At 38.1% G+C, this 11,595-nt stretch overlaps 1 protein-coding gene across 1 annotated transcript; it reads left to right on the forward strand.

Annotated features, from left to right (window-relative positions):
• The first annotated feature begins 2,239 nt into the window (after positions 1–2,239).
• LOC127661503 (guanylyl cyclase-activating protein 2-like) lies at positions 2,240–10,112 on the forward strand. Its single transcript, XM_052152236.1, has 4 exons — positions 2,240–2,450; positions 8,944–9,093; positions 9,422–9,527; positions 9,985–10,112. Exons 1-4 carry the CDS (start codon positions 2,250–2,252, stop codon positions 10,110–10,112), a joined length of 585 nt encoding a protein of 194 aa, XP_052008196.1. The 5' UTR covers positions 2,240–2,249.
• The last annotated feature ends 1,483 nt before the right edge of the window (positions 10,113–11,595 follow it).

The following is an 11,595-nucleotide window of genomic DNA, read 5'->3' on the forward strand; positions in this document are numbered from 1 at the left end:
CCTAACGAAAACAATAGGGCCTTGCCTTTTCAAGGCTTGGGCCCTAATAATAATAATAATAATCCTAACGAAAACAATAGGGCCTTGCCTTTTCAAGGCTTGGGCCCTAATAATTCTAACGAAAACAATAGGGCCTTGCCTTTTCAAGGCTTGGGCCCTAATAATAATCCTAACGAAAACAATAGGGCCTTGCCTTTTCAAGGCTTGGGCCCTAATAATTCTAACGAAAACAATAGGGCCTTGCCTTTTCAAGGCTTGGGCCCTAATAATTCTAACGAAAACAATAGGGCCTTGCCTTTTCAAGGCTTGGGCCCTAATAATAATCCTAACGAAAACAATAGGGCCTTGCCTTTTCAAGGCTTGGGCCCTAATAATTCTAACGAAAACAATAGGGCCTTGCCTTTTCAAGGCTTGGGCCCTAATAATTCTAACGAAAACAATAGGGCATTTGCCTTTTCAAGGCTTGGGCCCTAATAAGAAAACATAACGGGTACAATAAGTGCCTATGCATTTTCAGTGCTTGGCCCCTGACTACATTGCCATGTTCAGCTTTTGTTTAGCTTTCAAGAACTTGTTGGTCCTGTTAGCTTTCATCAGTTACCACAGCACTGGAATTCTACAGTCCTGTCCTAATGTGTCTTTAAGAAACTGGGACACCTGTGGCAGAAGACCTCAGGATGAAGTTGTGCAAATTTGCTGTGGTCTACATAATGTTAATGTTTGAGTGTCTGATGTCCATCACAGTTGGGTTGCAGAAGAAGTATTTGTGGCAAAGCAATACCTTGCAAAAAAGGAGCAAAGTAGCATTCTAGATATGCTGAACTGTGTCAATGATTTTAGTGACCATGTAGTTAAAGCATTCACAGACTACACTCTCACTGTACATTTTTACAGAGATGCCCCAAAGCTGCAGAAATCTAGCATTGTGAGAGGCACTAAGCAAATGTTTTCTCTGCTAGTGGACATGTACTGTAATGGTTAGCTCTCTCCTGGTATATTAGATCGCGTAGGTTGGAGTTGAAGCAGTAGAGAGCATCATTGTGCTTGCGCATTTCACACCGCCTTTTGTGTGGATGGAAAATATCTGTACACACAAGAGATTGTGTGTTTGAAAATTAGTTTGAAACTAGACACTTGTGACTGCTGAGTCCGACTGGAAATCAGGAATCATGCATGTGCACATATACTGACTCAACAAAAGGATTAAAAGTGGTCAAGGGGTGTTAGAATGAAATCCAAATTGACCATATTTATTTCTTAAACAAATGTATAGTCTTACTGTGCATGATTCATCAGTGCATGTTATTCTAAAAAAAAATGGTCTCCATAATCGTTTATCGAAATTTTATCTCTGAAATTACTTTTCCTTCCAGCTGACATCATCAAACACTCTTATTTTCAACCATCCCCTCCACCTACTTAGCTCCATTCTGGTATGTAATGCCCTCTTTTCCCAATCCAATCAATTACTGATGCTTAAAGCCAATTTCTGCCCTACATTTCGGCCTATGGATGGATTACAGCCATGCTCATGAGTACCACAGTGCTCTTGCTTGTGTATATATGCTTGCTTATGTCCTTTAAGAATGTATTTTGAATAAGGAATACAAATAATTATTAACACAACATACTGTACTTGGATTCAATTCTGATCACACTTTCTAAACAAACTCATGTTGCACTGTGCTATCTTTGTATTTGTGTATGCATGTTGTATCTTACGCTACCTGCACATATATTTATGGCCAAGTTAATAAATGTGATTTTATAATGTGAAATGTCAAGGCAGGTATATGTGAATCTGTTAACAGCTGCTGGGATCTTTGCTTGCTAGTGCAAGTATTTCAATATTGCAGAATCTTTTGAGCCCAAAACACCTCACACCTAACATGCCACAGAGAGAGAGAGAGAGAGAGAGAGAGAGAGAGAGAGAGAGAGAGAGAGAGAGAGAGAGAGAGAGAGAGAGAGAGAGAGAGAGAGAGAGAGAGAACACTGTCTGATTGTAGAGCAGATTATATAAGGATTAAGTAAAAGGATTTTAAAAGCAAGATTAAATTGGCATCTACACCTAAAAATACTGCCATATTGCCAAGGGTTAATCCACTTACCTTAAACAGAGTGATTCCAGGGCACCTACAGTACATACTCTACAAGAGATGGAGGAAACAACATGCATCACACACAGCTCATGTCTGTTTTGAAACTTTATTCATAAACAGGAACTAGTGTTTTTTCCAGTGTTTAAAATAATGGGTCAGTCACAGAGTGAAGTGGACAATGAAGTGGCACTTGCTCAGATTCAAGGGCTGTACAAGAAGTTTGCCAGCGAGTGCCCCAGCGGAAATCTCCATCTTCATGAGTTCAAACGAATCTTTGGCATCACCAGTGAGTCCTCTGAAGAAGAATGTGCCTATATGGAGAACTTATTTAGATCCTTTGATACAAATCAGGTGAGTGTTAAGTGGTTCATTTGTGCATTAAAATCTTCAGTAGAGTGAACTCTGTAAAGAGGCTCGGATATGACTGGTTATGGATTATGGAATACACTTTAAGAGATTCTGTACGGAATAAAATACAGCATTAACTGATTTTCCACCATTTTAAACAAAAGCAATTTTCAGATGGCAATTGTTTGTTGGGGTGACATCTGTAAAATATTTTTTTCCATGTCTCATCTGATACAATGGAGTAGTGAAATCATTTTATTTAAAACGGCCACATAAACAGTGCATGGTTCTCATTTATAGCTGCAAGTTGTCAACCATCACAAGTTACATTTACATTACATTTATGCATTTGGCAGACGCTTTTATCCAAAGCAACTTACAGTGCAATTATTACAGGGGCAATCCCCCCGGAACAATCTGGAGTTAAGTGCCTTGCTCAAGGACACAATGGTGGTGGCTGTGGGGTTAGAACCAATGACCTTCTGATTAACCTGTGACCTTCTGATTAACAGCCCTGTGCTTTAACCACTACGCCACCACCACTCCAAGTTCTGGAGTAAGCTGGTGTGTCTCATTAATAAGGCTCCTGATAGGTAGTATGCATCCTTTGAGGGAGCAGCCGTGCCAGCCGAACAAAGTTTTGACCATTAATACTCTAAGTTGTTAAAATACAGGGGCCGGGATACAAGTTGGGGATACAAAAGCCTATTTAAGCAATGCACTGATTTGCCACCCTGCCGAGGTCATGGCCTGTTCTGGCTGGTTTCCGGCCGCCCCTTGGCACCAAATTCGGATATGTCGGTCCCCGTGTGGCCCTGAGGCGGCATCTCAGGTCGCTTGGTCGCTCGGCTGCCATTTTTCCACACCGTGGCAGCTACGGCTCAGAAACTCGAATGGGGGCTCCGGGTGGCCCCCTGATGCAGCCCATCGAATTGCATCCGAGTGCATCCTCTACTTCCCTCTGAAAAAAATTCCTCACTTTGAAGTGACTAGGAGGCGCTATATAGTCTTTGAGGGCTTTTGAGGGCATTGCCATAGAGGTCCACTAATGCAGGAGTTCAGCCAGCCAATGCCTGTCGAGATACGTGAAGGCGTGGCAGGGCTACGACCAATGGCTGTGGAGATATAGGTGTTCAAATTTTTACCAAGGTAAAAAGTAGTATTGTGGCAGTTTTACAAGTTGGGGATCCTAAAGCCTATTTACGCAATATACACATTTGCCACCCGCCGAGGTCGAGGGCCGTTCGACTGGTACCGGACCACCCCTTGGCACGAATTTCTGGGATATGTCAGTCCCAGAGAGGACACGAGGACATTAGAGGGCAAATATATCAAGTTTTTGTGTCTCAAGCAAGTCAGAAAGACACGTTGAAAGGAAAAGAACAGGCGAAAGGTCACAGAGGTCACCGGTCGTTGAAAAGTGTGCATTTGAGGCTGCAACTTTGCCTGAGAACATGCCAACAACACCATACTTTTCACACAATATCGGAAACACAAACATAGAAACACAAACATAGTAATTTTGGTGGTCCTAGCCCCTCCGGAACATATGTTAGGAGGGTAAAATCACTGTAAAAAAAATTCCACAGGCATTCGGGCCTAACTTTACACACAATATCGGCGTCATGGCAAGACAAACGTAGTACATTTTATATAATTGAATACTCTATTCATAAATTGGATTTACAGTAGGCTAATAATTTCACCTGTAGTAAGTCAGTTTATCCACTGGGAACTTACTACAACCTTTGAAATGTAAAAATATAATCAGTGAATTTTAGTGATGTTTTAAGTAAATACTGTATATACAGGGTTGAGAGGGTTACTTTTGTATTCAACTACAGATTACAGAATATTTGCAGTAAAATGTTATTTGTAACATTTTATTTGTAATATTTTTACAGGAAAACAATATAAAATGTATTATCAAGATTAGGATTTCTGCACTAATATCAAAGGTCTTAAAATGTATGAATCTAACGTGAATTTTCTTGATAAAATATTTCAAACGTACTCCTCTGTCTGCTTGTATGAATGTAACACATCATAAGAAAGTGTTTCACCGCTGTTCAAATGCACTTTGAATCACATCATTTATATGTTTAAATGTTTTCAATCTGAAAGGACTAAATATTAAATGAAACAAATTACAATAAAATGCAAATAATCTCTTCAGTAATCTAAATACCTTTTGAATGTAACTGTATTCTAATTACCAATGATTTAAATTGTAACTGTAGTGGAATACAGTTACTTATATTTTGTATTTTAAATACGTAATCCCATTACATATATTCCAATTCTCCCCAACCCTGTGTGGATGTCCCAATCAGCTTTTTTCCGATATATTAAATATCTGCCGATACCGAGTCCAGATACGGTACTTTTATTTACTTAGATAATTGAGCTGCAGACTGTTTTTTTGTTTGTTTACAAAAATAACCAAGTAAACAAAGTAACTTAAAGATGTCTTCAGCTTAATATATTTAACTTAGTGCAGCTAGCATTTTTATAAAACTCACTTATAAAATGAACTTCTACTTAGAATGGTGTAATAGCTTATTTTAACTTTAATATTCAGGTACTAAAATAAATCAGAAATCAGAGTTCTGTATGGATGAATAGAAATCTTACACTTACAAATGGTGTAAACAGCTTGACTTGAATAGTCACAACAAAAAAAATGCATTCTATAAAACGAATTAAAATTTTTGCCTTTTCACTTAAAAGTGGTGTAAACAGTTACACTTGAACAGGCCCGAGTGCAACAATAATGAAAGTTATTAATAGTTCTGTTGTCAATCTCAGAATGCCATTGTGACATACTGACAACCAGTAAAAACCATGAAAGCATCACACACCGCAGAGATACATTCAAAAACAATAAAAATATATTTATAACAAGCTCTAAACCGGCAGTGAGAAATCATTCATATCTACGGTCTGTTTACTGTCTTTGAGGTTTGCTGTAACACAAATCACGAATTATTAAGTAAACGCATGAAGATGCGGTGTCGTTATTGAAGGTTAAACATTTATTATTAGTGGTATTGTGACCAAAATTAATCTGATTTAAACTAGGATGAGTGACTGATGATGAGATATTGAGAGCACGTATGTTTGATTGACACAAAGAGCGCTCATGTTAAATCTTTAGCTCCAAGTGGTATGAATGAAGAACACGATCTTCATTTGTGATCACATTTTTTGTCTATTTAGATTCTATTCTTGACAACTCATTAGGCTCAGCTGGTTGCAAATTCAATGAAGACTTGTTAAAATGGGTGAACGTCTTTACAACATGAGCACTGAAGAAAGCAATGTGCTGAAACATCTGCTCTCTTTATTGGTCTGGCTTTTACTCACTTCGCACATCTTTTTAGGATGCAAATTTAATAAAGTTATATAGTTTTGCTAGACCCTTTTTCTCTAACATAATTGAAAACTTCTAATTGAAAACTTCTACTTTCTCGCAATTGCGAGTTACAAAGTCAAAATTGAGAGAAACAAATTCGCAATTGTAAGTTTGTATCACGTAATTGTGAATTTTTATCTCGCTATTGCAAGTAAATGTAAAACTAGTGAAAACTTTCATAACCGGTGTGCACCTAATAATCTGGCCAGTATGGCAAAGTGAAGACCTGCAGATGGCGATATGCCATGTGAGGTCAGCCGATATTGACAGTGATGACAGGGATGTGAAAGATGGTTTTATATATATATACAGTGAGGAAAATAAGTATTTGAACACCCTGCTATTTTGCAAGTTCTCCCACTTGGAAATCATGGAGAGGTCTGAAATTGTCATCGTAGGTGCATGTCCACTGTGAGAGACATAATCTAAAAAAAAAAATCCAGAAATCACAATATATGATTTTTTTAACTATTTATTTGTATGATACAGCTGCAAATAAGTATTTGAACACCTGTCTATCAGCTAGAATTCTGACCCTCAAAGACCTGTTAGTCTGCCTTTAAAATGTCCACCTCCACTCCATTTATTATCCTAAATCAGATGCACTTGTTTGAGGTCGTTAGCTGCATAAAGACACCTGTCCACCCCATACAATCAGTAAGAATCCAACTACTAACATGGCCAAGACCAAAAGCTGTCCAAAGACACTAGAGACAAAATTGTACACCTCCACAAGGCTGGAAAGGGCTACGGGGAAATTGCCAAGCAGCTTGGTGAAAAAGGTCCACTGTTGGAGCAATCATTAGAAAATGGAAGAAGCTAAACAATGCTGTCAATCTCCCTCGGACTGGGGCTCCATGCAAGATCTCACCTCGTGGGGTCTCAATGATCCTAAGAAAGGTGAGAAATCAGCCCAGAACTACACGGGAGGAGCTGGTCAATGACCTGAAAAGAGCTGGGACCACCGTTTCCAAGGTTACTGTTGGTAATACACTAAGGCGTCATGGTTTGAAATCATGCATGGCACGGAAGGTTCCCCTGCTTAAACCAGCACATGTCAAGGCCCGTCTTAAGTTTGCCAATGACCATTTGGATGATCCAGAGGAGTCATGGGAGAAAGTCATGTGGTCAGATGAGACCAAAATCGAACTTTTTGGTCATAATTCCACTAACCGTGTTTGGAAGAAGAAGAATGATGAGTACCATCCCAAGAACACCATCCCTACGGTGAAGCATGGGGGTGGTAGCATCATGCTTTGGGGGTGTTTTTCTGCACATGGGACAGGGCGACTGCACTGTATTAAGGAGAGGATGACCGGGGCCATGTATTGCGAGATTTGGGGAACAACCTCCTTCCCTCAGTTAGAGCATTGAAGATGGGTCGAGGCTGGGTCTTCCAACATGACAATGACCCGAAGCACACAGCCAGGATAACCAAGGAGTGGCTCTATAAGAAGCATATCAAGGTTCTGGCGTGGCCTAGCCAGTCTCCAGACCTAAACCCAATAGAGAATCTTTGGAGGGAGCTCAAACTCCGTGTTTCTCAGCGACAGCCCAGAAACCTGACTGATCTAGAGAAGATCTGTGCGGAGGAGTGGGCCAAAATCCCTCCTGCAGTGTGTGCAAACCTGGTGAAAAACTACAGGAAGCGTTTGACCTCTGTAATTGCAAACAATGGCTACTGTACCAAATATTAACATTGATTTTCTCAGGTGTTCAAATACTTATTTGCAGCTGTATCATACAAATAAATAGTTAAAAAAATCATACATTGTGATTTCTGGATTTTTTTTTTAGATTATGTCTCTCACAGTGGACATGCACCTACAATGACAATTTCAGACCCCTCCATGATTTCTAAGTGGGAGAACTTGCAAAATAGCAGGGTGTTCAAATACTTATTTTCCTCACTGTATATATATAAAACCACATCTGGTTGCTAGGCAGTTACCAGGGTGATACTTATCAAGGCTACTTTCCATCATGAGTGAAATAAGTCAACCCGGATGTCTCTACCATTTTCTGGTGCAGAGATATGTGATTTGTTACTTGGTTGCTAGGGAAATCCCATCTGGTTGCTAGGCTGTTACCAGGGTGATACTTATCAAGGCTACTTTCCTTCCTGAGTGAAATAAGTCAACCTGGATGTCTCTACGAGTTTCTGGTGCAGAGATATTTTATTTGTTACTTGGTTGCTAGGGAAACCCCATCTGGTTGCTAGGCAGTTACCAGGGTGATACTTATCAAGGCTACTTTCCTTCCTGAGTGAAATAAGTCAACCAGGAAGTCTCTATGATTTTCTGGTGCACAGATATGTGATTTGTTACTTGGTTGCTAGGGTAAGCCAATATGGTTGCTAGGCAGTTGCCAGTGTGATACCAAGAAGGGTGCTTGCTGGACTTAATGTAATGAGACAAACCTGAAGACTACGACATTCTGATCAGGAGATATCCATCTAAGCCATTTTGAATGAAGGTCAATGGGTTTAGATAGATGTGGTTAGATGTGGCAAAGCTCATTTGCATGTGAAAATAATCAGTGGCAAATTTGTCATGAACTCTCAAGATTAATGAAACTAACTAAAACTATACTGATATTTATAGCTAATTTGAAAACGGTATTGAAAATGCAAATCTATGATAACCTTGTTTTTGCATGTCATTTAATAATAAAAATCCCTTCCAGCACATTTTAAATTAGCACACAATCCTGGTGTTTGTCCAGGTGGTAAACAGTAGGTATTACAGCTGGGAATTTACTCCTTGGTTGTGGGAAACATTTCCGATTTTGACAGAAATAAAATAAAAGACTTGTGCCTGAAAATGCTGAAGTCACCACGTAAAAACCATTGCAGGTCACAAAGGGTTCAAATAAATAATTACAGAAATCATGCATTGGGTTAGCAGACATTTTCTGGTTGACCACCAGAGTGGTTCTGGTGCAAAAAAGCATCAGTGATGCCATCTTCGTTAGAATGAAATGGTCAAATCAACTTTTAGGATGTGTTTTTTCTACATTTATGCGGTTGAAACGTTTTTCCCTTTAATGGCTAATTTAAAGTGATCTCTTTATTTTAATCAGGATAACACCATTGATTTCATGGAATATGTGGCTGCCCTACATTTGGTTCTTCGTGGGAGACTCGAGGATAAATTGAAGTGGTCTTTCAAAGTTTATGACAGAGATGGAAATGGATGTTTGGACAAGCGAGAGGTCACACGCGTTATTAAGGTAATGGAGACTATTCTTCTGCTGCTGTAAGCAAATGTTTTGTGATAAAACAATATTACATTGAAAAAGGAAAGGAATTATGTTTCAACCCACCATTTACTCAATATTCAAATATTATCAAACCAGTATCACCGATATAGATAGCAGTACTGATACTTCTATTAAATTGAATTGGGAGTGTTTCTGCACTGAACTTTACATCAGTCTTTTTGCTTATTTAGTAATACATTAAGAACTGAACCGTGTAGTTTTACCATTCCATACTGCATCTCATCATTAACACAGCTTATGCACATACTAATATCAGGACTTTCCATTCTGTTGACAGACTATACACAGATTGAAGATGCATGAAAACCCTTCAGGCTGTGGAGATCTCAGCCCAGACCAGATATGTGACAGAATCTTCGAACTTGTTGACAAAAACAAAGATGGTAAATTCTTTTATGAGGATTTTCTTATTCTGTTGTATAATCTACTGAAGTTTAAAGCTCCACTCAGTATCTTTTGTCTTTATGTCATCTTGGACTTACACTGACACCTAGTGTTTTGGATACAGCATCATTTCAAATCAATAGTTTTCAGTTTCAGATGTCATTATAGAAATGTAGTATTCACAGTCAGATATAATATACATATGTTGTAAAACTACAATTCATGTTTTTAAGAGTTAAACTTTTTTAATGAGGTAGAATTACTGAATGCACCTTTAAGTGAAGATAAGTAAATCATTTCGTATAATTAATAATTGAATGTTAAAAGTGATTTTGAGGCAGTTTCTACCTCAGCCCCTATATTAGGTTATCTATTGCATAAAATAAAAACAGTGTGAACAAAGACAAGACTTTGTTAAAGGGTTAAAGCTGACCTTTGTCCTCTGGGGTCTTTCAGGTGAGATTTCTCTAGAGGAATTTTTGGAAGGAGCTCAGCGAGACAGATGGGTGATGGAACAACTCAAACTGGATGTGCGACCAAGTGGCTGGTTTCTTGAACAGCAAAAGAAATGTAACCCAACATAATTGTGAAAATGGATATGCCCATACCTCATATTGTTTTTTCAATTTTGACATAAACTTCCCTTTTAAATGGAATAAACCTTCTGTTGATTATGCAATGTAAATGCAAAAACAAAATCTTTTTACTTTATTTAAAAAAACATAACAGTGATTTTTATGTTTAATAGCTATGATGCATAAAAATGGAATCTACACAATTGGCCCAATTTTAAAGGGATAGTTCACCCAAAAATGAAAATTCTCTCATTATTTACTCTCATGCCGTCCCAGATGTGTATTTTTAGAAAATCATCTTAGCTCTGTTGGCCCGTTCACTTTCAGATGTAAGAGTGAAACTAAACAGGCACTTCATGTGACTTTCAGGTGTGAAATTGAAAGTGGTGATTTATAGTAAAAAAAAGGACTTATATATTGATTTATTTCTCACCCACACATATCACATCACTTCTGAAGATATAGATTTTAAGGTGCACTCAGTACTTGTTCCTCATTTAAAAAGTTGAACTCTTAAAAACATGAATTGTAGTTTTACAATATATTTATGAAATCATGATCATTCACATTAAAATGAAGACTCTGTTCATATCAGTAATCTTATAAAAGCTGTTTTATTCTACATGAAGAGGGTCCACACATGTTACAATCACATGACCAGCCGAATACTACTCACTTAATCTCAGTAACCGTCCTATTATTGGACACTTTCACTTATTGATTAAAGTAATCATGTCTGACTGTGAACACTACATTTCTATAATGACATCTGAAACTGAAAACTATTGATTTGAAATGATGCTGCATCCAAAACACTAGGTGTCAGTGTAAGTCCAAGATGACATAAAGACAAAAGATACTGTGTGCACCTTTAACCTCTGAAGTCTTATCAATTACTTTTATCTGCTTTTTGGACCTTAAGATTTCCAGCCACCATTCACTTGCATTGAAATGACCAACAAAGCTGAGATCTTCTTCTAAAAATCTAAATTTATGTTCAGTATGAGAAAAAAGTCATACATTCAGGTATCTGGAATGGCATGAGGATGAGTAAATGATGAGAGAATTGTCATTTTGGGGTGAACTATTCCTTAAAGAGCACTATGCCTTAAGCGCAGCTCTATGCAATACATCACATGTGCAGAGTCAGTGGGCATGACTATTAAGTTTTCATATTTTCAATGTGCAGGCATGTGCTTGTGTAGGTGGAAGCGGGTTGTCAAAACCAAGCGCTCAAAGCACTTATGGGCTGGGTCAAGTAGAATTTGTAGATTCTTCTCTGGTTATTGCACCATTGGCTCTCATCTTGCTTGCCCATGTCTCACCTGCTTAACATATGCTTTTCTTCTGTCCCGTTGTTCGTTGTTTGTAATGTATATTTGTCATATGCTTCTTTGTTTAGCCTAATGTTTTATGTTTAAGTTCTTCTGACGTCTTTGAGATTTCGAAAGGTGCTATACAAAATAAACATTATTATTATTTATTATTATTA

Source organism: Xyrauchen texanus, chromosome 21, assembly GCF_025860055.1.
Source record: "Xyrauchen texanus isolate HMW12.3.18 chromosome 21, RBS_HiC_50CHRs, whole genome shotgun sequence".
Lineage (NCBI taxonomy): Eukaryota > Metazoa > Chordata > Actinopteri > Cypriniformes > Catostomidae > Xyrauchen > Xyrauchen texanus.

Coding starts and splice junctions, on each gene's coding strand:
- LOC127661503 (XM_052152236.1), top strand. CDS start 2,250: ATGGGTCAGTCACAGAGTGAAGTGGACAATGAAGTGGCACTTGCTCAG. Junction 2,451..8,943: donor GATCCTTTGATACAAATCAG/GTGAGTGTTAAG, acceptor TATTTTAATCAG/GATAACACCATTGATTTCAT. Junction 9,094..9,421: donor AGGTCACACGCGTTATTAAG/GTAATGGAGACT, acceptor TTCTGTTGACAG/ACTATACACAGATTGAAGAT.